This window comes from Bos indicus x Bos taurus, chromosome X, assembly GCF_003369695.1.
Source record: "Bos indicus x Bos taurus breed Angus x Brahman F1 hybrid chromosome X, Bos_hybrid_MaternalHap_v2.0, whole genome shotgun sequence".
Classification (NCBI taxonomy): Eukaryota; Metazoa; Chordata; class Mammalia; order Artiodactyla; family Bovidae; genus Bos; species Bos indicus x Bos taurus.
In genome coordinates this window covers 78,151,262-78,178,994 of record NC_040105.1, presented here as the reverse complement: position 1 = coordinate 78,178,994, position 27,733 = coordinate 78,151,262, and the positions used below count along the sequence as shown (strand labels likewise).

The 27,733-nt window shown below is 36.9% G+C and overlaps 1 protein-coding gene across 2 annotated transcripts in view; it reads left to right on the top strand.

The window, feature by feature from the left end:
* CHM (CHM, Rab escort protein 1) overlaps positions 1 to 27,733 on the top strand; it is a 260,457-nt gene that overhangs the window by 23,404 nt on the left and 209,320 nt on the right. For both annotated transcript variants that reach the window (XM_027533285.1, XM_027533287.1), the window contains exon 2: positions 6,628 to 6,694. In XM_027533285.1, the coding sequence (XP_027389086.1) occupies positions 6,628 to 6,694 (67 nt within the window). The remainder of the gene's footprint in view (positions 1 to 6,627; positions 6,695 to 27,733) is intronic.

Below are 27,733 nucleotides of genomic sequence, written 5' to 3'. Positions count from 1 at the left end.
GAAATTATTATTATTTTTTTAAATTTTATTTTATTTAACTTTATAATACTGTATTGGTTTTGCCATATATCAAAATGAATCTGCCACAGGTATACATGTGTTCCCCATCCTGAACCCTCCTCCCTCCTTCCTCCCCATACCATCCCTCTGGGTCGTCCCAGCGCACCAGCCCCAAGCATCCAGTATCGTGCATCGAACCTGGACTGGCGACTCGTTTCATATGTGATATTATACATGTTTCAATGCCATTCTCCCAAATCATCCCACCCTCTCCCTCTCCCACAGAGTCCAAAAGACTGTTCTATACATCAGTGTCTCTTTTGCTGTCTCGTATACAGGGTTATTGTTACCATCTTTCTAAATTTCATATATATGCATTAGTATACTGTATTGGTGTTTTTCTTTCTGGCTTACTTCACTCTGTATAATTGGCTCCAGTTTCATCCACCTCATTAGAACTGATTCAAATGTATTCTTTTTAATGGCTGAGTAATACTCCATTGTGTATATGTACCACAGCTTTCTTATCCATTCATCTGCTGATGGACATCTAGGTTGTTTCCATGTCCTGTGCAGCCATGAAATTAAAAGACACTCCTGGAAAAAAAAGCTATGACCAACCTAGACAGCATATTAAGAAGCAGAGACAATACTTTGCCTGCAGAGCTCCATAGAGTAAAAGTTATCATTTTTCCAGTAGTCATGTATGGATGTGAGAGTTGGACCATAAACAAAGCTGAGTGCTGAAGAATGCCAGCTATGTATGGCATTCTGACTGTAGAATGGTTGACGTTGACTTCTTGGGCAACCTCTTGTGTAGTTGTAAGAGGATCAGCCTCAGTGATGGCTCTTGGTTGTTGTCAGCTTCCCATGGCTGACTACCGTGCTCCTCATCTTCAAGGCTCTTGTTTCCTTTGCAAAACTTCTTGAACTACCGCTGCGTTGTACATTCATTAGCAGTTCCTGAGTCAAATGCCTTGTTCATGTTGTGAATTGTCTCTGGTACTTTACTACCCATTTTTAACTTGAATAAAAAAAATAGCTCAAATGTGCTTTTTGTCTAACATTTCTGGAGTGTAAAATAAATACAAAATAAACAGCAAGTAATGTTAGCAAAAAAACATAAAGCGAGAAATGTGTATTAAGATGATGTATAACATAGCCACATTTATTTAAGAATGTATTCCAGTATGAAACAGGAAAATTCAACAATGCAAAACTGCGATTACTTTTGTACCAACCTAATAACTCTAACTAGATAACTTCAGGTTTGTTATTGAAGGGATAGGAAGAGAAAGGAAGGGAACTGGCATTTATTGAATATAAGCAACATGCTTGGAGACCCTGTGTAAGGTGTTTTATATCATTTTTACCATATTCCTCCCTGTACCCCTATGAAATATATTATTAGCCCCATATTATGGTTGAATAACATTGTACTTGTATATTTGTACTCAAAGTTTTTACAGTGTATTTCCAGTGTAATGCTGTGTGAGTTGACCCTGATCTAAGGTGTAAAAGTCGCTCAGTCATGTCTGACCCTTTGCGACCTCATGGACTATACAGTCCATGGAATTCTCCAGGCCAGGGTAGCCTTTCCCTTCTCTAGGGGATCGTCCTAATCCAGGGATTGAACCCAGGTCTCCTGCATTGCAGGCCTATTCTTTACCAGCTGAGCCACCAGGGAAGCTGATCTAAGGTATTTGTTTCTAACTCATGTCTGGCTTTCCCTTGTGGGAGAGATTGTATAATTCATTGTAAGCATATGTATATTCCATATAAAAATGCCTCACAGGGATGTGTGAATTTGAGTAATGATTCAGAAGTAAGTAGTTCACTTTTTATGGTGCCAAGTCTTAAAAAAAAACATTGTTTTGAAATTAGTCAAGGGTTTAAAAGCTATTAAAATTGAGCTTATAAATATTAATTTAAACAAAACCAGCAGTTACGTATTTTGCTAAATTGTAAGTAAGACCAAAAGGTTTAATTATGTTAACTTTTCCAAAACAGGAATTTAAGAAATGTGAAAGCTAAAGCTCCAGTTTTATGCAAATTCATCCTTCATGCTGTGACTAGAGGTATTTTTCTGAAATGCTGATTTGATCTTGTTCTTAAGGCTAAAATCTTAGACTCTCTGTTGCTTACAGGTTCAAGTTCAGACACCACAGTTTGGCTCCAGCTACACTATGTGGCATTATTTTTTGATACTCTCTTCCTTCACCCTTTGCCAAGAATATTCCCTTCCACTTTCTTCTACAGTTTTCAGTTGAGTTATTATAGATCTGAAAGACTGAGCTGGTTTGTGTCCTCTGCTCTTCAGAGCTTTTCCATGACTACCCTTTACAGAGGGAATGCTTCTTTCCTTCGTGTTCCTTTAACAGTTTTAATTATATTTATTATTTTAAATCTTTTAAATTCTTGTTGTTTAGACTCTGAGGTCTTTTAGGCTAGAAATTACCTTTATCTATTTTTTTTTTTTTTCCTATCTATCACAGTCTGTTCTGTCCCCCCCTTTCCCCATTACCTTATCTCTTTCTTCTCTTTCTTCAAACAAATGTTTATAGAGAATCTACTGTGTGCCTCCTCTGTTCAAGGCACTTGGTGTTTATTGAATGAGTGGGAAGAAGTATGAAATCCTGGCCAGGAAAACTTTAGCTGTGTTATTAGCTTGTTGTTTTAATCATTTTAAGCATGAAGATAATAGGCTCTTGCCATTTAACATTGGAATGGTCTATTGCTTTCACCAACTTGTGTGAGACTATTAAGGGAAAACACAAATGATGGTCATTTTCGTTTTGTGTGATTTGGATTCAGATCAGTATTGAAATCCGTTCTTGGCTTTACTTTGTCAGTAGAGACATGTCTTCTGACAATGTTGATTGCAGCGTTGGAAATAACCACATGCCTATTTGCCTATCCAAGGTAACAGCTAATTTGAGCCAGATAGAGAAGAGTAATTTTATTACTGTTTGCCATTGGAGTTGGCATCTGGTAAAAATGGGTGTATGTTTGGAGTAGTATTTAGGTGAAAATGTACTGCTTCTAAAATACCTCTCTGAAGAGAATAAAAATAGGTATTCTTTATAGAACAAATACCCTCTGCTAACAATTAACAGTCCTCCAAGGCAGATGGTGGTATTTCCATTGATGGATGAAGAACTAAAGGCCTGAGGTTGCAGAGCTAGTTAAGCAGCAAAACTAAAATTCAAACTTTGCTCTGTCTGACTGGGACCATTCCTCTTGCATTATGTTACCATCCTGCCCTTACATCCTCATTCTCAGACTCAAGTCCAAATTGGAAAGAGTGAATTTATCATGGTAATTTGAATTTGTGATACTGAATTACTGAATTGCTTGATCTTTGGCAAGTAATTTAACATTTCTCATCCCATTTTTTTCCACATGGATAATACTGCTTCCCTCCCAGGGTTATCAGATCAGATCAGATCAGATCAGTCACTCAGTCGTGTCTGACTCTTTGCGACCCCATGAATCGCAGCACGCCAGGCCTCCCTGTCCATCACCAACTCCCGGAGTTCGCTGAGACTCACATCCATCGAGTCAGTGATGCCATCCAGCCATCTCATCCTCTGTCGTCCCCTTCTCCTCCTGCCCCCAATCCCTCCCAGCATCAGAGTCTTTTCCAATGAGTCAACTCTTCGCATGAAGTGGTCAAAGTGCTGGAGTTTCAGCTCTAGCATCAGTCCTTCCAGTGAATATTCGGGACTGGTTTCCTTTAGGATGAATTGGTCGGATCTCCTTGCAGTCCAAAGGACTCTCAAGAGTCTTCTCCAACACCACAGTTCAAAAGCATCAATTCTTCGGCACTCAGCCTTCTTCACAGTCCAACTCTCACATCCATACATGACCACAGGAAAAACCATAGCCTTGACTAGACGGACTTCTGTTGGCAAAGTAATGTCTCTGCTTTTTTGGTCATAACTTTCCTTCCAAGGAGTAAGCGTCTTTTAAATTCATGGCTACAGTCACCATCTTCAGTGATTTTGGAGCCCAGAAAAAGAAAGTCTGACACTGTTTCCACTGTTTCCCCATCTATTTCCCATGAAGTGGTGGGACTGGATGCCATGATCTTCGTTTTCTGAATGTTGAGCTTTAAGTCAACTTTTTCACTCTCCACTTTCACTTCCATCAAGAGACTTTTGAGTTCCTCTTCACTTTCTGCCATAAGGGTGATGTCATCTGCATATAATGAAGAATAAGTGATTATTCTGATGTATATGAAAATACATTGTGAATCATAAAGCTCTGTGCTGATATTTGGTGGTATATTATTAATGCTGTCTTTATTACACACATAAACACACTAATTCTGCTTCCTGAATATTTCTTTGCTGTTGTCCTTTGTAACTAAGCCACTTAGTCAGTCACTGTTGGTCACTCAGTCATGTCCAACTCTTTGAGACCCCATGGACTGTAGCCCACCAGGCTCCTCTGTCCATGGAATTCTTCCGGCAGGAATACTGGACTGGGTAGCCATTCCCTTTTCCAGGGGATCTTGCTGATCCCGGGATCGAACCCAGGTCTCCTGCATTGCGGGCAGATTCTTTCTCATCTGAGCCACCAGGGAAGCCCACTAAACCACTTAGCAGCCTGTAAAGTAGCATAGTGACTGCATTTCTTTAAAAAGAAAACTTACTTTTTATGTATAAAGAGTTTATGTATACATGTTTATGTATAAAGAGTTAAGGTAAAATGTTAGAACAATACAGTTTTTACCGTTATGAAGAACTAAGCGTACTTAGCTTTTTAGAATTGTCATTTCTTCCTCCTATTTCTTTCTACACTATAAACTTTCACTTTTTTTCCTTTGAATTATATCTTAAGTTAAGGTTGCAACTTTATAATGGCTTATTTCCAATAATTGATATTTAATGGCTATATCTACTACATTTGGTCAGAACGTCTCTTTTGAACTAAACATTTTATACCCACAAAGTACCCAGCACTGGAAAACTAGTTCTTCCATGAATGCAGATGCAGCTTTTGTTTAATGTGATTTTTAACTAGAAATTGGCTACATCGGTTGCTTCCATATGCTTGTTGCTTTTTTACATAAAGAAGATAAGCATTCTCTTTTCTTGAAATCTTTGATGGTTAATGTTTTGTTTAAACTGTTGCCAGAAGGATGCTGTTTCTTTTCTACTAGGTAAAAATTCAAGAGGACCATGGTATCTCATTGTAGTGAAAGAGTCAGTAGCATCACTATAGAATTTCACTAAACTAGCTTTGTTCATCTGACTGATGTAAAATATTTTAGCCTCTGTTGAAATGGTACTCTTATGATAAAAAGTTATGGAAGAGTCTTGAATTTATAACATAGAGTGGTAACTAGCTGATGTAGCTGAACATCTGGATTTTTTTATTATAAAATTATCTTTGGTAAATATTTTTTGGTATTGGTATTAATAATAGTAATATATATTTCCCTTTATGATAACAAAGGGGCTTCCCTGGTGGCTCAGATGGTAAAGAGTCGGCCTGCAGTGCAGGAGACCCAGGTTCAATCCCTGGGTCAGGAACATCTCCTGGAGAAGGAAATGGCTACCCACTCCAGTATTCTTGCCTGGAAAATCCCATGGACGGAGGAGACTGGCAGGCTACAGTCCATGGGGTCACAAAGAGTCGGGCATGACTGAGCGACTTCACTTTCACTTTATGATAACAAACTTTATGATATGGCTTAATTTAATTTCAAAACAGTAATGTTCTTATCAAACTACTGTATTAAGCAGAAGTGAAATGATGTATCATGTAAATGACCTTTTTAAAAATTAGTTAGCCTATTGCTTAAACTGAAAAATATATACCATTACCCCTAAGAGACAATGTGACTTGAAGTTAGATTTATGTTAAAATTTCAACTCTAGAGCTTTTTTTCTAAGCATTGGGCAGCAGGTTAACCAGTTTGCACCCCAGTTTCTTCTTCATCTCTAAAATGTGTATGCAGATCCTTTTCTGTCAGTGCATTTGAGAGAATCCGATCAGCTAATATGTGAATATAGTTTCTGAAACAAAGTGCTTGTATGAACAATATTTTGACAGTTGCTCATTTATGGTACGGAGAAGGCAATGGCACCCCACTCCAGTACTCTTACCTGGAAAATCCCATGGGTGGAGGAGCCTGGTAGGCTGCAGTCCATGGGGTCGCGAAGAGTCGGACACAACTGAGCGACTTCCCTTTCACTTTTCACTTTCATGCATTGGAGAAGGAAATGGCAACCCACTCCAGTGCTCTTGCCTGGAGAATCCCAGGGTGGGGGTGCCTGGTGGGCTGCCATCTATGGGGTCGCACAGAGTCGGACACAACTGAAGTGACTTAGCAGTTAGCATTTATGGTAATTGGCAGATAAAAAGAATTTAAGTACTTGAGTTTTAAAACATCTCCCTTCCACATGATAAAATTTTCAGTATTACTAGTATATGTTCAAGAAGCATCATTCAAGTATAATATAAACTTTATAATTTTGAATACAAGAATGAGCCTCTTTTGTTAAACTCTTCTATACAACAGTGGTATGAATTGAACATTTTTTGTGCTTTATATATATATATATATTTTTTTTTTTTTTTCTACATCCTAAATGATACAGGTGTATGTTTTTATAGGTTTGCCTGAATCCATCATTGCAGCTGCATGTTCAAGAAGTGGCCAGAGGGTTCTGCATGTTGATTCGTAAGTTTATCAGTGGTAGCATTTGATACTTCCTAAATATCTCTATACAAAATTAAAATTTAAATATACATACATATGTGTGTACATATATATGTCCAATATAAACTTTTAAAGTTAGAAAAATTATTAGAATTGTTTAATTTTCACCAAAAACATGGGAAATATATAATGTATGGGTTCTCCTATTATAGTTTGTGAAATAGTGATCTCTTTCCTTTAAATATAAACCAAACATACCATAACTATTTTTCACATGAATGATTTTGTTTTTCTAAATGATAATTTTCCACAAGGCTTGGAAACCTCATACTTACCCTTTTAATCATATATGTATGTGGGTATGTAAACCCTGTATATGCTGTTGTATTTTAGATGTGGCATTCGATAGTTGAAGAAATCAGCTAATAGAGTATGTGATTTTCTTGTAAAATCTTAACTACGAGTTTTCTAAAATATCTAGAATTTTGTTTTTTCCCCTTTTCCTTAAATGTGATGATAAAAAGGAAGTAAATGGCAAATTCAACTTTAAGGTAAAGTATAAATCTTTCCATTCCTGCTTCCTTCAGAAACAAATCCTTAACTTTCCACCTACCTATTTAATGCTTTTGACCTTTGTATTTTGGCACTTTAATTGTTCATTAAAATGGAGTAGAAAGGAAACATGAAATAATGACTTATATTTGCTGTTTGATAGTAACAGGTTTTTCAAAATGCCAGAATGCAAAGAATAACTAGATTTATTACAGCTTACAGTGCCTTCTCATATATTATCCCATTGCAAGTATGTAGGAATCCAAAAGTGGTATTAATTCATTTACCCTTTCTAAATGTATTTTCAAAATATATTAATTCCCCAGTCATTGAATGAAATTTCTAAATTGAATTACTTTCTCTTCTTAAGTCCTGCCCTTGGAATTCTCTTTCACTGTTATATGCACACACACACCCCACAGTGAACCACTCAGTCGTGTCTGACTCTGCGACCGTAGCTTGCCAGGCTTCTCTGCCCATGGGGGTTCTCCAGGCAAGAATACTGGAGTGGGTTGCCATGCCCTCCTCCAGGGGATCTTCCTGATCCAGGGATCGAACCTAGGTCTTTTGCATTGCAGGTGGATTCTTTACCATCTGAGCCACCAGGGAAATCTGTTCTGTGTGCAACTGCTGTGTTAATGTCTTATTTCAGTCTTTTTGACATATGGATTCACATGCCAAAAAATGTGCTGCCTTGAATGCTGAGGTACTAGACCAGTATGCTTTAAAAAGGCTTAATAAGAACATAAATCAAATTTATTTCTGATAACATTAATTAACCTAAAACTGAAAATGAAATCTCAAATTTGCCAAAGTTATCTGCTGTGTTTGCACTGTAAGCTACTTCCTATATCAGCTTCTTTACACATGTAATTTAATACCCATCACAGCCAAGTGAGGGTGGTGTTATCCTAATTTAACAAATTGGAAATGTGGGGCATAGTGAGGTTAAGTAAGAATTCTAACTTTACCCAGCTAGTGCATGTCTTTTTCTAAAACCCAAGATCTTCCCAGAATTAAGAATATTTTATAAATCACATAGGGTTTACTGATAATATAAAATAAATTTTGATTAGGAATATAAGTTAAATCTAATTTTGATAAGCAGTAGGTCAGAAAGACTTGATAATGTTAAAAACTTATACCTTAAATAGTATTTCAAACTGACAGAACGTTTTCTTCTATTTTAGATCCTCACACTTGGTAGCTTTTGAGAGTTTAGATACATCTAGATATTGATTTATAAGATGGTTTTCTGCTCTATACCACGCTTAAATATTTTCTCATTTTTTTTCATTTTTTCCATTATGGCTCTTCATGTTGCTGTTGCTGTTTGTTGTTCAGTTGCTCAGTCATGTCCTACTCTTTGCAACCTCATGGACTGCAGCATGCCAGGCTTCCCTGTCCTTCACCATCTCCTGGAGCTTGCTCAAACTCCTGTCCATTGAGTCGGTGATGCCATGCAACTATCTCTGTCGTTTTCTTCTCCTCCTGCCTTCAGTCTTTCCCAGCATAAAGGTCTTTCCTAATGAGTTGACTCTCTGCATCAGGTGGCAGTATTGGAGCTTCAGCTTCAGCATCAGTCCTTCTAATGAATATTCAGGATTGATTTCCTTCAGGGTTGACTGGTTTGATCTCCTTGCATCCAAGGGACTCTCAAGAGTCTTCTCCAGCACCCCAGTTCAAAATCATCAATTCTTTGGTACTCAGCCTTCTTTATGGTCCAACTCTCACATCCATACATGACCACTGGAAAAACCATAGCCTTGACTAGACAGACCTTTGTTGGCAAAGTAATGTCTCTGCTTTTTAATATGCTGTCTAGATTTGTCATAGCTTTTCTTCCAAGAAGCAAGCATCTTTTAATTTCATGGCTACAGTCATCATCTGCAGTGATTTTGGAGCCTCCAAAAATAAAGTCTCTCACTGTTTCCATGGTTTCCCCCATTTATTTGCCATGAAGTGATAGGACTGGATGCCATGATCTTAGTTTTTTGAATGTTGAATTTTAAGCCAGATTTTTCACTCTCCTCTATCACCTTCATTAAGAGGCTCTTTAGTTCTCTTTGCTGTCTGCCATAAGGTTGGTGTCATCTGCATATTTGAAGTTACTGATATTTTTCTTGGCAATCTTGATTCCAGCTTGTGCTTCATCAAGCCTGGCATTTTCCATGATGTGCTCTGCATATAAATTAAATAAGCAAGGTGATAATATATCTCCTTGATGTACTCTTTTGCCAATTTGGAGCCAGTCTGTTGTTTCATGTCCAGTTCTAAATGCTGCTTCTTGACCTGCATAAAGTTTTCACAGGAGGCAGGTAAGGTTGTCTGGTATTCTCATCTCTTTCAGAATTTTTCAGTTTGTTGTGATCCACAAAAATCAAAGGCTTTGGCATAGTCAATAAAGCAGAAGTAGATGCTCTTCTGGAATTCTCTTGCTTTTTTGATGATCCAGTGGATGATGGCAATTTGATCTCTGGTTCCTCTGCCTTTTCTAAAACCAGCTTGAACACCTGGAAGTTCTCAGTTCATATACTGTTGAAGCCTAACTTGGAGAATTTTAAGCACTACTTTGCTAGTGTATGAAATGAATGCAGTTGTGTGGTAGTTTGAACATTCTTTGGCATTGCCTTTTTTAGGGATTGGAATGAAAACTGACCTTTTCCAGTCCTATGGCCACTGCTGAGTTTTTCAAATTTGCTGGTGTATTGAATGTAGTACTTTCACAGCATCATCTTTTAGGACTTGAAATAGCTCAGCTGGAATTCCATCACCTCCACTAGCTTTGTTCGTATAGATGCTCCTAAGGCCCACTTGACTTCGCTTTCCAGGATGTCTGGCTCTAGGTGAGTAATCACACCATCATGGTTATCTGGGTCTTGAAGATCTTTTTTTGTATAGTTTTTCTTTGTATTCTTGCCACCTCTTCTTAATATCTTCTGCTTCTGTTAGGTCCATACTGTTTCTGTCCTTTATTGAGCCCATCTTTGCATGAAACGTTCCCTTGGTGTCTCTAATTTTCTTGAAGAGATATCTACTCCTTCCCATTCTATTGTTTTCCTCTATTTCTTTGCATTGATCACTGAGGAAGGCTTTCTTGTCTCTTCTTGCTATTCTTTGGAACTCTGCATACAGATGGGTTTATCTTCCCTTTTCTCCTTTGCCTTTCACTTCTTCATAGGGAAAGGAGAAGAGAAATAGAAGATTCATAGGGAAAGATGATTCAATCTTTCCCATGTCCTTTTATTTCCTTTTTTTTGTTGTTGTTGTTTTAGTTTTCTCCTTTGAGTTTTATTGTGATAAAATTGCCATACAATACTGTGTAAGTGTAAGGTATATAGCATAATGATTTGACTTACATCATGAAATGATTAGCACAATAAGTTCAGTGAGCATTCATCATCTCACATAGGTACAAAATGAAAGAAATAGAAGAAAATTTTCCTTGTGATGTGAAGTCTTAACTTTCATATATAACATAAGGCAGTGTTAAGTTATATTTGCCATGTTGTAGATTATGTCCCTAGTACTTATAAGTATTAGCGATGTAATATCCCCATTGAACCTTTTGACTGCCTTCATACAGTACCCCCTCCCATACCTGCCCCACCTCCAGCCTCTGGCACCAGAAATCTGATACCTCTTTTCCTATGCTAGTCCTTTTATTTGTGCTTTACATCTACAATAGTACCATATATCCCTGTTCCATGTACATAGTTTCCCATACTTTATTAAAAAAAAATAACCTTTAAATTGTAGTTTAAAAAAAAATAACATAAAACTTGCCATCTTAACTATTTCTAAGCATATATAGTTGAATAGTTTTGAGTATATTCCTAATTGTTGTATAGCAGATCTTCAGAACTCTTTTGATGTTATAAACCTGAAACAGTATGCCCATTAAACAATAACTCCTCATTTCTTTTCCCCCCAGCTCCTGGCAACTCTCATTCTGCTTTCTGTCTCCATGAATTTTACTTCTCTAGATACCTCATATAGGCTTCCCAGGTGGTGCTAGTGGTAGACATGAGACAAGGAGTTCAATCCCTGAGTTGGGAAGATTCCCTGGAGGAGGGCACAGCAACCCACTCCAATATTTTTGCCTAGAGATTCCCCATGGAAACAGGAGCCTGGCAGGCTACAGTATGTAGGGTCACATAGAGTCAGACCACTGAAACGACTTAGTACACATGCACACAGATACCTCATATAATGGGAATTAGATATTATTTGTCTTTTTGTAACTGGCTTATTTCAAACAGTATAGTGTCCTCAAGGCTCATCTATTTTGTATCATGTGTTAGAATTTCCTTCCTTTTTAAGATTGAATAATATTCCATTGTATGTTTACCCAATACAACGTATTCTTTCATCTGTTGATAAATGCTTGACTCACTTCCACCTCTGGCACATAGTAAATAATGCTGCTATGAACATGAATGTGCAAATATATCTTCAAGATCCTGCATTTAGTTCTTTTGGATATATACCCAGAATTGGGATTACCAGATCATATAGTAATTCTATTTTTAAGTGTTTTGAGAAACTGCCATACTATTCTTGATAGCAATGGAAACTTAAAATTCTTACTATTAATTTTTCCTTTTTCTGTTTTTCACTGCTCTGTCTTGGTAGAGATTTGTCTATATTATTAGTCTTTTCAGAGAACCAGGTTTTGCTTTATTGTAACTTTCTTTGGTATCTTTGTTTTCTATCTAATTAATATCTATGCTTATCTTTATTGTTTCCATCCTCCTTTCTTTGGCTTGAGATTGGTCTTGTCCTTTTTCTAACTTCTAGAATTGAATTCTTAGTTCTTTGTATTTTAGCTTTATTTTTAGTGTGTTTATGGTTTTAGCTCCCTCTTAGGATCACAGTAGCTATCTTGTATAAGTTTTAAGTCTTATAGCCATATGATCTCTTTTTTGATCCATTAGTTATTTAGAAATATGTTTTTAAATTTCTAGATACATTTTTTATTTCAATATCTTACTGAATTTATAATTTTGAACACTCGTGACAAAACAGGGAAGTGAGAAAGTAAAGTTCTAATGTGCCTATTCATTCTTCCTGCCTGCAACCCACTGTTACCTTTTTATGTGTCCTACAATATGCTCGCCAGAAAAAGAGAATGAGGAAAAAATATGTAACTTTTTATCATGTTTAAATTTGATTCAGTATAGAAAAAAATCAGGATACTGAGTAGTTCCAGCACCATGGATTCCTCATTTTGTCTTTCTATGTCTGTACCCACCTCCTTCCTCTACCTCCCCTATTTCTAGCCTCAGCAACTTGATTTTAGCTGTATAATTTTGTCATTTTGAGGATGAAATTGTACAGTGTACATTTTGGCTTTGGCTTTTTTCACTCAGCATAGTTCATCCAAGTTGTTACTTGGAGATTTATCAGTAGTTTTTTTTCCCCTTTTTTATTACTGAGTAGTATTCTGTATTCTGTATGTATCATAGTTTGTTTAACCATTCACCTGTTGAATGGCATTTGAACTGATTCTAGTTTTTGGCTCCGATAGAATTGTTGTGTTAACATTTATCTATAGGTTTTTGTGTGTGTGAACTTAAGTTTTTATTTTTCTGGGATAAATGCTCAGCAGTTCACTTGCTGGGTCATATGGTAATGGCATGTTTATTTTAGTTTATTAAGAAATGCAGTCTAGTTTTCAGAGTGCCTATACCATTTTACAGTCCCACTAGCAATGTATGAGTGTTCCAGTTTCTGTTATCTTTGACAGCATTTGTTGTTGTTAACTCTTTTTGGTGGGGGATTGAGGAAGGTTCAATTCTGGCTAGTGTGTAGTGATATCTCATTGGGGTTTTACTTCACACTTCCCTAATGTCTAAGGATGTTGGCCAGTTTTCAGGTGCTTATATGGTATCTGTGTATTCTCTTTGATAAAACATCTTCATGTCTTTAGACTGTTTTCAAGTTGGATTGTTTTACTGTTGAGTTTTGAGAGTTTTTCATACATTTCTTACCAAATATAATTTTTAATTATTCTTTTTTGAATAATCAATTTCTAATTTAATTACATTAATGTCAGATAATTAGCTCTGCATGATTTCAGTTATTTAGTGTTTTTGAGAATTGCTTTATGGTTTATAGCTATATGATTCCATGTGACTTAAAAGGTTTTTTTATGTTTTAGTATACTTTGTTTAAAGGAAAAATTGTACATTTTTAGAATGTTTTTATGAGTAAATTTAATGTAGAAATAAAACTAAAAAGGAAAACTTTTGCTGATTGTTGGATATGGAGATCCATCTCTTCATTAGATCAAACTTGTTAATTTTGTTGGTTCAGAATATCTGTTATCTGATTGCTCTATTAATTGGGAGGTGTTTATTAGAAATCACTTTTACTGACTGTGGCATTCTTATTTTTTCTTTATAATTCTATTAATTTTTGCTTTATGTATTCTTGAGTATTCATAAAAGCATGTAGATTTAGATTTGATGATATCTTTATGTAGTTTACCTTATGTTTTTTCCCCCTGCTAATGCCTTTTGCCTTAAAGTTTGTTTTTTATATTACATAGCAATTTCAGGTTTCCTTGTTTTTTCCCCCAAGATTTCTTCTCTGCCCTTTTATTTTCAGTCTTTCTGCATCTTAATATGTATGCATCTTACAAATAGCATATAAGTAGATTTTACTTTTGGAGAAGACAATGGCACCCCACTCCAGTCTTGCCTGGAAAATCCCATGAAGAGAGGAGCCTGGTGGGCTGCAGTCCATGGACACGACTGAGGGACTTCACTTTCACTTTTCACTTTCATGCATTGGAGAAGGAAATGGCAACCCACTCCAGTGTTCTTGCCTGGAGAATCCCAGGGACGGGAGCCTGGTAGGCTGCCGTCTGTGGGGTCGCACAGAGTCGGACACAACTGAAGTGACTTGGCAGCAGCAGCAGCAGCAACAGATTTTACTTTATTACTTCAATCTGGCAATCTGTTTTTTTTTAACTGAATTTAGTATATTTATCATGATTTACTAATATTTGTATATATTTCTACTCTTATTTGTGTGTTCCCTTTACTGTACCATTCCTTTTTTTTTTTCTTCTCTTAGCTTTCTGTCTTGTATTGGGTAGAGGTATATTTGTACTTTTTCCCTCTTCACAACTGGATTGGAATTAGAGATGAAATTTCTCTTCCTTTGGTCTAGAATATGCTTAAACTTTTGGCATATATATTCAAATTAAACTTTCAGAGTCATCAAAGTACTCTTTTCAAGCAATACAATGACCACCCCTTGCATATTGCTACCTAGCATTTTGGTAATACTTTGATCTTCTATCTTTTTTATTAATAGTTGATGCGCTGCCCTGGTGTCTCAGATGGTAAAGAATCTGCCTGCAATGTAGGAGACCCAGGTTCGATCCCTGGATTGGGAAGATCCTCTGGAGAAGGGAATGGCTATCCACTCCAGTATTCTTGTCTGGAGAATCCCACATGGACTGAGAAGTCTGCTGGGCTACACTCCATGGGGTCACAAAGAGTCAGACACAATTGAGTGACTAACACTTCATTTTTTGTACTTAATACTTGCTTGGATATGCTGTTGTGTTTATCGGTCTTTTTTTTTTTCTTTACTTACTCTTCATTCTGGAGACAATATCCTGCTTCCTTAAGTTCCTTCAACCTGAATGTTAGTATTAAGCTCTGTCTGTCTGTTAATGCCTTTGTTTCACTCTCAATCTCAAATTATAGTTTAGTTGATTCTGTGATTACACACTGAAGGTAATTTTCTTTCAGACTTTGTCCTTTAGCTTCTTTTGTTGTTGTTGAGAAATGTCATTCTTTGTTACATGAATTCTCTTTTTTTTCTGATTGTTTTAATATTCTGTTTGTCCTTATAGTTGTATAGTAATTTGTTGAGCTGTGGATTTTATTTCTATTTATACTTATTCAGAAATTGTTTTGTTTCTTGAAATCAGATGATTTATGCCTTTTCTTGGTGGGAAAACACTCAACTGTTTCTTCAAACATTATTTCTCTCTTATTCTTCCTTTTAGAAATTCTCTTATGTATTGCACCTTCTCATTCTATCCCCTAGGCCTTTTAAGGGCTTCCCTTGTGGCTCAGCTTGTAAAGAATCCACTTGCAATGTGGGAGGACCTGGCTTTGATCCGTGGGTCGGGAAGATCCTCTGAAGAAGGGAAAGACCTTTTAATATCTCGTTCATATTTTTCATCTTTTTACCTTTTGATACTACATTCTGAGTAGTTTCCTCACCTTTATCTTCTTGTTCTGGGGTTACCAACTATGGCCCACAGGTTAGCCACTTGTTTTTATTTATTTAATTTTTGTTGTGCTGTGTTACAGTCCATGGGATTCTCATTACAGTGGCTTCTCTTGTTGCAGAGCATGGGGTCTAGACACATGGACTCAGTAGTTATGGCTCATGGACTTAGTTGCCCCATGGCATGTGGAATCATTCCAGAACAGGGATCGAACCTGTGTCCCCTGCATTGGCAGATGGATTCCCATCCACTGTAATACCAGAGAATTCTCCACTTGTTTTTTAAAATAAAGTCTTATTGGAATACAACCATGATTATATACTTAACACCTGTTTACATAGTGGCATATTGACTGTGGCTGCTTTTACACTACAAAGGCAGAGTTAAGTAGCTTCAACAAAAACTGTATTATCTGCAAAGCCTGAAAATTTACTATCTGGCTCTTTATAGGAAATGTTTGCAGACCTCTAGTTCATTAGTTCTGTCTTGTTGTTGTTACTGTTTAGTTGCTAAAGCATGTGCCACTCTTTTGCAACTGCATGGACTGTAGGCCACCAGGCTCCTCTGTCCATGGGATTATCCCATCAAGAATATTGGAGTTGGTTGCTATTTCCTCCTCTAGGGGATCTTCCTGACCCAGGGATCAAACTTGCATAACCCACATCTTCTGCACTGCAGGTGGATTCTTTACTGCTGAGCCACCAGGGAATGCCAGTTTTGTCTTGTGTGTGTGCTCAGTTACTCAGTCATGTCCAACTCTTTGCGACCCCATAGACTGTAGTTCGCTAGGCTCCTCTGTCCATGGAATTTTCCAGGTAAGAATACTGGAGCAAGTTGCCATTTCCTACTCCAGGGGATCTTCCTGACCCATGTCTCTTGTGTCTCCTTAATTGACACTGTGCCACCTGGAAAGCCCAATTCTGTCTTGAAATATGTCTAATTTTTTATTTTACCTAGCTATTATTTTCCTAAATGACATTCATTTCTAGGAGTCCTATTGAGTAATTTTTTAAAAGCTGTCATGTTCTTCCCATGTGTTTCAGTTCATTTTTTTAAAGCATGTGAAGTTTTATGTGAACTTCTTTGAGGTTTAACATTCCTGTTTGTTATTTTTCTATCTTCAGGTTCAGTACTTTTTCTTCTTTTCTTTCCCTAAAATATTTTTCCAGATTTTTTTTAGTGGCGCTTTATCTGTGGGAATGCTCTTGTGACCTGGCTGATGGGATATATTCATACTAAGTGGTTTTGCATTTTCTTTTGCCTGGTCACCTGATGCTATTACTGACTATATGAGTTTCCTGTTGCCCCTGTAACAAACTGTCACATATGTAGTAGTTTGCTGCTCTTGCTCTTTGTCACTAAGTCATGTCCAGCTCTTTGTGACTCCATGGACTGTAGTCCACCAGGCTCCTCTGTCCATGGAGTTTCCTAGGCAAGAATAGTGGAGTCGGTTGCCATTTCCTTCTCCAGGTGATCTTCCTAATCCAGAAATCTCCCAGCATCTTCTTTGTCTCTCGCATTGTCAGGTGGATTCTTTACCACTGTACCACCTGGGATACCCCATGTAGTATCGTATCACAACACAAAATTTATTCTTTTACAGTTCTGCAGGTCAGAAGTATGAAATGAATTTTACGGGTCTGAAATCAGGTCATAGGCAGGCAGTGTTTCATTCCTTTTGGAGGATTCAGGGGAGCATCTGTTTCCTTATCTTTTTCAGCTTCCAGAGGACACCTGCATTCCTTGGCTCTTGTCCCCTTGCTCTGTCTTCAAGAGCCTCAATTCAACCTCTATCATGCCATCTTGTTTTTCTGCCTTTGACTTTCTTGCTTCCCTCATAAGGAACCTTCTGTTTACATTGGGGCCTACATGGATAATGTAGGATATTCCTTCTACTTATGATACTTAATTTACATGTTAGCAAAGTCCCTTTTGCCATATAAGATGGCAAATAACAAATAAGCTGTTATTCACAGCTTCTGGGGATTCGGATATGGGCATCTTTGGGGAATAATGGTTCCCCATTATTCTGTCTACAGCACTGGATCAAAACAATTTGTATGTTAATTTCTCAGCTTGATGATTCTTGGTTTATGTGAGTAGTATGCATTAAAACATAGTCACCTGTGGTTCAAATTTGCAATTGTAAAGTCTCAGAGAAATTTTCCCTGCCACCTACCACCTGCTTCAGCAATATTCCATCATATACTCTTGAAGTATACAGTATTCTCTTACATCTTTATGCCTTTTTTTCATGCTGGCCTCTATTCTATGTGAATAGAGTACTCCTCCTTTAGGACATAGCTAGTATACCACTTTCTAGTGATGTATTCCTTAAGAATCCAAGTAGTATTAATTTTTCTATTTGTCTGTACTTTCAAGCATTCTGTATATCCTTGTAATATTTTCCATACAGTATTATTATTATTTATAAATCTGTTGGCCCTGTTAGACTCTTAGAAATTAGGGATCAGGTCTTAGTCATCTTTATATCCCCAGTGCTTGAGAGGTCTGGAATATAGCAGCTCTTAAATATTTGATAAATATTATATATGCCAAGCCACTGTTCTAGTGATGGGAATTTAGAGTTACCTCGTACATACTCAGTGCAACATTGGTCCTTGCTGATCTACAGGAAGTAGATTCACAGTAGTTTGTAAGAGAGTCATCTGTTGATGAGAAAGTTGAAGTTTGCCTATAGTCAAACAAGCAGATGGCTGGGACAAAACTCAGATCTTATTCCTATTCCAGCATTCTTCAAAATATACCACACTGTCTTTGTTGTTGATGTACCTGTATATATTTATTAAAAATAAATTAGTTGAATTATTCTAACTAATTCTAATTTGTAGACAGTAGAAATCACTACCTTGCATTTTTGCTTATTTCTCAATTAAGTTCTACTGTTGAATAGATTTGGAGAAGGCAATGGCACCCCACTCCAGTACTCTTGCCTGGAAAATCACATGGACGGAGGAGCCTGGTAGGCTGTAGTCCATGGGGTTGCTAAGATTTGGACACGGCTGAGCAACTTCACTTTCACTTTTCACTTTCATGCATTGGAGAAGGAAATGGCAACCCACTCCAGTGTTCTTGCCTGGAGAATCCCAGGGACGGGGGAGCCTGGTGGGCTGTGGTCTATGGGGTCGCACAGAGTCGGAAACGACTGAAGAGACTTAGCAGCAGCAGTTGAATAGATTAGAATCATGCTTTTCAAACTGTAGTGGTGTTCTGGCACTTTAGGTGGTGGTGGCATGTGAAGCCAAGGGATAGACAGTGGAGCATCTTCCTCTTGTATAAATTTTATAAACATTATAATGCACTAAAGTATTAAGATTTTTTGAAAAAATTTTAGATTTGTGGTTAAATTGCAAAATTAGTACAGAGAGTTTCTGTATACACTTTATTTAGCTCCCCTTAATGTTAATATCTTCTGTAGCCATAGTACCATTGTCACAACTTAGAAATTAATATTGGTGAATACTAACCACTAAACTGTAGACCTAATTTGAATTTCACTAGTTTTTTTTTCAGTAATGTTATTTTTCTGCTTCAGGATCTAGTCCAGGATCCCACTTTGCTTTTAGTTGTTAATAGTTTCAAATCGTCTCCCCCAATATATACTAATGTTTGCCTAATGGTAATTTTCTATTTTCCTCTTCCTATCTTCATTTATTTATTGTATTTCTTCTATAAATAAGAACTGTTTCTTCTTTCTCATTTATTTATTAAATTATATATGTTATGTATAACTGTGGGTTAATGGATATTTTATTCTCTAGGTTATAATCTCATGTTGCCATTGTTTATTTTGTTGCTCAAATTGTTCCAGCTTTGGTCATTGTGAGTTCCTTTCAGTTGTTTCCTGTGTCATTGTGAAATATCCAATCCTTTTTTGAGCACTTCCTTACTTTCTGACACTGCAAGATGCTCCAGGCTCATCTTGTGTTTTCCCTGCTGTAGCCCTAGAAACAATCACTTATCCATGAGCCCTCTCTCTGTGTATTTGAGAATGAGATTTAGAAACCAAGCTCAGAGTACTAGATGTCATTCTTACTGGAGTGTTATGGTTTCAAGGTCTCTCAGTGGACAGAGCTAGTTAATATATTAATGTATATTAAGCCATTCATACATACACATCTATATTTCTATGTTTGTCTACCTGTGCATGCTAAGTAGTTTCAGTCGTGTCTGACTCCGCGACCCTATGGACTGTAGCCCACCAGTCTCCTCTCTCCATGGGGATTCTCCAGGCAAGAATACTGGAGTGGGTTGCCATTATATATAGTATGTATATAATACATATATATATTTAAATACCAATACCTTCCATTGAATGGCGAACATTTAAAAATATTACTTAAAATGGTTGTATAATAGAGTAAGATATAAACTGTACCAGAGTTTTTAAAGATGACATGAAAATTCAGCAGTGTGCTTACATAGGACTACTCTAAGCTATCTCCTGATTTCCCTTAGCATAAACTTTGTCTTAAGCAATGAGAGCTGTTTCAAAAGAAATTTCAAGAAGTCTCATGTTACATACTTTATCTGCTCTTAGATGCTTGGTACACAGGTGTTTAGTAAATAATTTTTCGGTAAATGACTCAATATGAGAATGTATGAATGTGAAGAGGTCAGGAACATGGTCAGCGTTTGTAACCTAGCCATCTTGCTGGATGTGTATCATTGACTGTACAGGAGATTGGAGATAAAATAAATTAACACTTGCAATTCAACAATAACAAACATATCCTACCACATATCCTACCATCATGTCAGCATGTTAAGGACCTTGTCTTTGTATCCTGAACAACATCTTTGTGTAGACACTGCATAAATGCTATTTATTGATTGTTTAGGGTTCAGGAGAACTTACTTTTCATTTCTTGAAAGAATAGGATAAGAAAGTTTCTACAGAACATGTTTATTTTGCAGTTTTGACATCTTGAATTTTTGGAAAGATTTTTCCAGTCATGGAGAATGAAAGTTACTCTTACTTTACTTTAATGTTTAAAAACAATCTAAGTTATGTAATATGATACTTTGAGGATCATACTATTGACAGTGGTGTGCAAACTATGATCCACAGGCCAGCTGCTTGTCTTTGTGAATGAAGTTGTATTGGAACACAGACATGCCCATTTATTTATGTATTGTCTATGTCTGCCTTTGTTATCCAGTGGCAGAGGTGAGTGGTTGTGATGGAAAAGCAATGGCCTTCAAAACCTAAAATATTTACTGTCAAGCCCTTTAAAGAAAAAGTTTACAGGCTGCCCTCCTGCTATAGAGAATATTTTTAGTCTATATAACTATATACTTTAACTGTTCTGTTCAATAGGTAAATTCTGTATTAAGTAAAAATGGCAAAGATAGAATCAGAGAAGAAATAATGATTTATATTTTAAAATTCATTGAAATCCTGCTTTTACTTTTTTTTTTTTAATTACAAAGGCACTATGTATACAGGGTATCATGAAAGCAAAAATACAAAAGCACTTGTAATAACTGCTGTTACTTGTTATTTTATATTTGCCATAAACATTAGTTATGACATTTTTCTAAGCCATGCTACATTGGTTAGAATGAAAGAATAAGGGTCTATAATAAAGAGACCCAAAATCCACTGGCTTGAAAAATCATCCCCTGAGGTATTCCTTGATTGCATGGTCTAAACAGGGTTGCAGGTTTGCCCAGGTTTCACTTCCCAGAAAGGAGATAGAGCATGGATGATAGACCTTTGTCCTTTTAAGACTTGGAGTGGCGTATATCACATTTGTTCCTATTCCCTGGACATACATCTGCATTCCCTTGGACATCTACATATAGTTATAGAGTTATATGGAGGCATGAAATTCATCTCTAGTTTGAGGGCCGCATGTCTACTCCCAGCTAGTGGGGGAAAGGGGGAGATTTTGGTGAACAGGTCATAGTCTCTATAGTTTTCTTACAGAAGATGTATGCTTAAAAACAATTGAAGTATAGTTAAGGTACAGTATTACATATGACAGGTATACAATATGTGACTGACCATTTTTGAGGTATACTCCACTTATAGGTATTATAAAATATTGGCTATATCCCCTGTGTTGTATAATATGTTTTTGTAGTTTATTTTACACATAATAGTTTATATCTCTTAATCTCCTACCCCTATAATGCCCCTTCCCACTTTCCTCTCCCACTGGTAACCACTAGTTTGTTCTCTATATCTGTGAGTCTTTTATATTCATTAGTTTGTTATATTTTTTTAGATTTCACATATAAAGTGATACAGTATTTGTCTTTTTTAGTCTGACTTATTCCACTTAGCATAATACCCTCCCAAGTCCATCTATGTTGTTGTAAATGGCAACAATTCATGCTTTTTTCTGGCTGAGTAATAATTCCATTGGGAGAAGGCAATGGGACCCCACTCCAGTAGTGTTGCCCAGAAAATCCCATGGATGGAGGAGCCTGGTAGGCTGCAGTCCATGAGGTCGCTAAGAGTCAGACACGACTGAGTGACTTAACTTTCACTTTCCACTTTCATGCATTGGAGAAGGAAATGGCAACCCACTCCAGTGTTCTTGCTTGGAGAATCCCATGGACAGAGAAGCCTGGTAGGCTGCAGTCCATGGGGCCACACAGAGTCAGACATGACTGAAGCGACTTAGCAGCAGCAGCAATAATTCCATTAAAAACACACACACACATACACACGGACATGTGTGCATGCCACATCTTCCTTACCCATTCATCTGTTGATGGCCACTTAGGTTGCTTCCCTAACTTGGCAATTGTAAATAATGCTGTTGTAAGTATTAGGGTGCATGTATCTTTAGAATTAGTGTTTTTGGTCTTTTTTTTTTTTTTTGGCTATATACCCAGGAGTGGAATTTATGGGTCATAAAGTAGTTCTCTCTATTTTTTTTAATTAATTTATTTTTTATTGAAGGATAATTGCTTTACTGAATTTTGCTGTTTTCTGTCAAACTTAAGCATGGATCAGCCATAGGTACACATATATCCCCTCCCTTTTGAACCTCCCTCCCATCTTCCTCCCCATCCAACCCCTCTAGGTTGATAAAGAGCCCCTGTTTGACTTTCCTAAGCCATCCCAGCAATTCCCGTTGGCTATCTATTTTACATATGGTAATGTATGTTTCCATGTTACTCTTTGCATACATCTCATCCTCTCCTGCCCTCTCTCCATGTCCATAAGTCTATTCTCTATGTCTGTTTCTCCATTGTTGCCCTGTAAATAAATTCTTCAGTACCATTTTTCTAGATTCCATTAGGCGTTAGAATATGATAGTTATCTTTCTCTTTTTGACTCACTTCATTCTGTATAATAGGTTCTAGATTCATCCACCTCATCAGAACTGACTCAAATATGTTCCTTTTTATGACTGAGTAATATTCCATTGTGTATATATACCACAATTTCTTTATCCATTCATCTGTCGATGGACATCTAGGTTGCTTCCATGTTCTATTTGTTGTAAATAGTGCTGCAGTGAACAATGGGATACATGCGTCTCTTTCAGTTTTGGTTTCCTTAGGGTGTATGCCTAGGAGTGGGATTGCTGGGTCATATGGTGGTTTTATTCCTAGTTTTTAAAGGAATCTCCATACCGTCTTTCATAGAGGTGGTATCAATTTACATTCCCACCAACAGTGCAAGAGTGTTCCCTTTTCTCTACACTCTCTCCAGAATTTGTTTGTAGACTGTTTGATGGATGGCCATTCTGACCGGTGTGAGGTGAGTTAGTTGTAGTTTTGATTTGCATTTCTCTAATAATGAGTGATGTTGAGCATCTTTTCATGTATTTGTGAGCCATCTGTATATTTTCTTTGGAGAAATGTCGGTTTAGGGCTTTTTCCCACTTTTTGACTGGGTTGTTTGTTTTTCTGGTACTGAGTTGTATGAGCTACTTGTGTATTTTGGAAGTGAATCCTTTGTCAGTTGTTTTATTTGCTATTATTTTCTCCCATTCTGAGGGTTGTCTTTTCACCTTGCTTATAGTTCCCGTTGCTTTGCAAAAGCTTTTAAGTTTAATCAGGTCCCACTTGTTTACTTTTGTTTTTATTTCCATTACTCTAGGACGTGGGTCATAGAGGATCTTGCTTTCACTTATGTAGTCAAGTGTTCTGCCTATATTTTCCTCTAAGAGTTTTATAGTTTCTGGTCTTACATTTTGGTCTTTAATCTATTTTTAGTTCATCTTTGTGTATGGTGTTAGGAAGTGTTCTAATTTCAGTCTTTTACATGTAGCTGTCCAGTTTTCTGGGCACCATTTATTGAAGAGGCTGTCTTTGCCCCATTGTATATTCTTGCCTCCTTTGTAAAAAATAAGGTACCCATAGTTGCATGGCTATATTTCTGGGGGGCTTTCTGTCTTATTCCATTGGTCTATATTTCTGTTTTTGTGCCAGTATCATACTGTCTTCATGACTGAAGCTTTGTAGTATAATCTGAAGTCAGGAAGGTTGATTCCTCCAGCTGCATTCCTCTTTCTCGAGGTTGCTTTGGCTATTTGGGGACTTTTGTGTTTCCATATGAATTGTGAACTTTTTTGTTCTAGTTCTGTGAAAAATGCAATTGGTAATTTGATAGGGATCTCATTGAATTGGTAGATTGCATTGGGTAGTATAGTCATTTTTACAATATTGATTCTTCCTACCCAGCAAAATGGAATATTTCTTCATCTGTTTAAGTCATCTTTGATTTCTTTCATTAATGTCTTATACTTTTCTGTGTACAGTTTTTTGTCTCCTTAGGTAAGTTTATTCCTAGATATTTTAATCTTTTTGTTGCAGTGGAGAATTGGATTGATTCCTTAATTTCTGTTTCTGATTTTTCATTGTTAGTATATAGAAATTCACGTGATTTCTGTGTATTGATTTTGTATCCTGCAACTTTGCTAAATTCACTGATTAACTCTTGTAATTTTCTGATACTATCTTTAGGGTTTTCTATGTACAGTATTATGTAATCTGCAAACAGTGAGAGCTTACTTCTTCTTTTCTGATCTGGATTCATTTTACTTCTTTTTCTTCTCTGATTGCTATAGTTAGAACTTTCAGAACTATGTTGAATAATAGTGGTTAAAGTGGACATCCTTGTCTTGTTCCTAATCTTACATGGAATGCTTTCAATTTTTCACCACTGAGAATAATACTTGCTATAGGCTTATCATATAAGGCTGTTACTGTGTTGAGCTAGGTTTCTTTTATGCACATTTTTTTGAATGTGCATAAATTACTTTAATCATAAGGAATTTTAATTTATTTTAATCAAATAGGTGCTGAATTTTGTCAAAGGCTTTTTCTGCATCTGTTGAGATTATCATCTCGTTTTGATCTTTCATTTTGTTAATATGGTGTATCACATTGATTGATTGGCATATATTGGAGAATCCTTGCATTCCTGGAATAAACCCAACTTGATCATGGTTTATGATCTTTTAGATGTATTGCTGAATACTGTTTGCTAAAATTTTGTTGAGGATTTTCGCATCTGGGTTCATCAGAGGTATTGGGCTGTAGTTTTCTTTTTTGTGTGTTGTCTTTGGTTTTGGTATCAGAGTGATGGTGGCCTTGTATAATGAGTTTGGAAGTGTTCCTTCCTCTGCCATTTTTTGAAAGAATTTTAGAAGGATAGTCGTTAGCTCTTCTATTTCTCCAGTTATTTCTGGAGAAATAACTCTAGAAAGAATGAAGAGACAGAGCCAAAGCAACAATACCACCCAGTTGTGGATGTGACTGATGATGGGAAGTCAAGTCTGATGCTGTAAAGAGCAATATTGCAAAGGAGCCTGGAATGTCAATGAATCAAGGCAAACTGGAAGTGGTGATACAGGAGATGGCAAGAGTGAACATCGACATTTTAGGAATCAGCAAACTCAAATGGACTGGAATGGGTGAATTTAACTCAGATGACCATTGTTTCTATTACTGTGGGGAAGAATCCCTTAGAAGAAATGGAGTAGCCATCATAGTCAACAAAAGAGTCTGAAATGCAGTACTTGGATGCAAACTCAAAAATGACAGAATGATCTCTGTTTGTTTCCAAGGCAAATCATTCAATATCACAGTAATCCAAGTCTATGCCCTGACCAGTAATGCTGAAGAAGCTGAAGTTGAACGGTTCTATGAAGACCTACAAGACCTTCTAGAATTACACCCCAAAAAGATGTCCTTTTCATTATAGGGGAATGCAAAAGTAGGAAGTCAAGATATACCTTGAATAACAGGCAAATTTGGCCTTGGAGTGCAGAATGAATCAGGGCAAAGACTAGTAGAGTTTTTCCAAGAGAAAGCTCTGGTCATAGAAACACCCTCTTCCAACAACACAAGAGAAGACTCTACACATGGACATCACCAGACGGTCAATATTGAAATCAGATTGATTATATTCTTTGCAGCCAAAGATGGAGAAGCTCTGTACAGTCAGCAAAAACAAGACTGGGAGCTCACTGTGGCTCAGATCATGAGCTCCTTATGGCCGAATTCAGACTTAAATTCAAGAAAGTAGGGAAAACCCCTGGACCATTCAGGTATGACCTGAATCAAATCCCTTACGATTATACAGTGGAAGTGAGAAATAGATTCAAGGGATTAGATCTGATAGACACAGTGACTGAAGAACTGTGGACAGAGATTTGTGACATTGTACAGGAGGCAGTGATCAAGACCATCCCCAAGAAAAAAGAGAGGGATGGGTAGGAAAGTGAAAAAGTTGTCTTAAAACTCAACATTCAGAAAACTAAGATCATGGAATCTAGTCCCACCTCCCACCACTTCATGGCAAATAGATGGGGAAACAGTAGAAGCAGTGACAGACTTTATTTGGGGGGCCTTAAAAATCTTTGCAGATGGTGACTTCAGCCATGAAATTAAAAGATGCTTGCTCCTTGGAAGAAAAGTCATGACCAACCTAGACAGCATATTATAAAACAGAGACATTACTCTACCAACAAAAGTCTGTCTAGTCAAAGCTATGGTAGTCATGCATGGATGTGAGAGTTGGACCATAAAGAAAGCTGAGTGCCAAAGAATTGATGCTTTTGAACTGTGGTGTTGGAGAAGACTCTTGAGAGTCCCTTGGACTGCAAGGAGATCCAACCAGTCCATCCTAGAGGGAATCAGTCCTGAATATTCATTGGAAGGACCGATGCTGAAGCTGAAACTCTAATACTTTGTCCACCTAATCGGAAGAACTGACTCATTTGAAAGGACCCTGATGCTCGGAAAAATAGATGGCAGGAGGAGAAGGGGACAACTGAGAGTGAGATGGTTGGATGGCATTACTGACTAAATGGACATGAGTTTCAGTAAACTCAGGGAGGCCTGGCATGCTGCAGTCCATGGGCTCGCAAGAGTTGGACACGACTGAGCGACTGAACTGAACTGAACTTCTAATTGTCTGATAATTCTCCTGGGAAGCCATCTGGTCCTGGGTTTTTGTTTTTTGGGAGATTTTGATCACCATTCAATTTCAGTACTTGTAATTGGGTTGTTCATAATTTCTATTTCTTCCTGGTTCAATCTTGGAAGGTTGAAGTTTTCTAAGAATCTGTCCATTTCTTCCAGATTATCCATTGTATTACCGTATAGTTGTTCCTAATAGTCCCTTATAATCCTTTGTATTTCTGCATTGTCTGTTGTAACCTCTCCTTTTTCATTTCTAATTTCCTTGAGTTTATCCTTCTGTCTTTTCTTGATTAGTCTGGCTAAAGGTTTGTCAATTTTGTTTATCTTCTGAAAGAACCAACTTTTAGTTTTATTTATCTTTACTATTGTTTCATTTCCTTTTCATTTATTTCAGCTTGGATCTTTATGATTTCTTTTCTTCTTTTTTTTTTTGTGGTTTTTCATTCTTCTGTTTCCAATTGTTTTAGGTGTGAAGTTAGATTGTCTATTCGATGTTTTTCTAGTTTCTTGAGGTAAGATTGTATTGCTATAAACTTCCCTCTTAGAACTGCTTTAGCTGCATCCCATAGATTTTTGAGTTGTCGTGTTTTCATTGTCATTTGTTTCTAGGAATTTTTTGATTTCCCTTTTGATTTCTTCAGTAACCTGTTGGTTATTTAGAAATGTGTTGTTTGATCTCATTGTGTTTGTATTGTTTACATTTTTTTTCTTGTAATTGATATCTAGTCTCATAGCATTGTGGTTGGAAAAGATGCTAGATACGATTTCAGTTTTCTTAAATATACTGAGGTTTGATTTGTGACCCAAGATGTAGTCTATCCTGGAGCATGTTC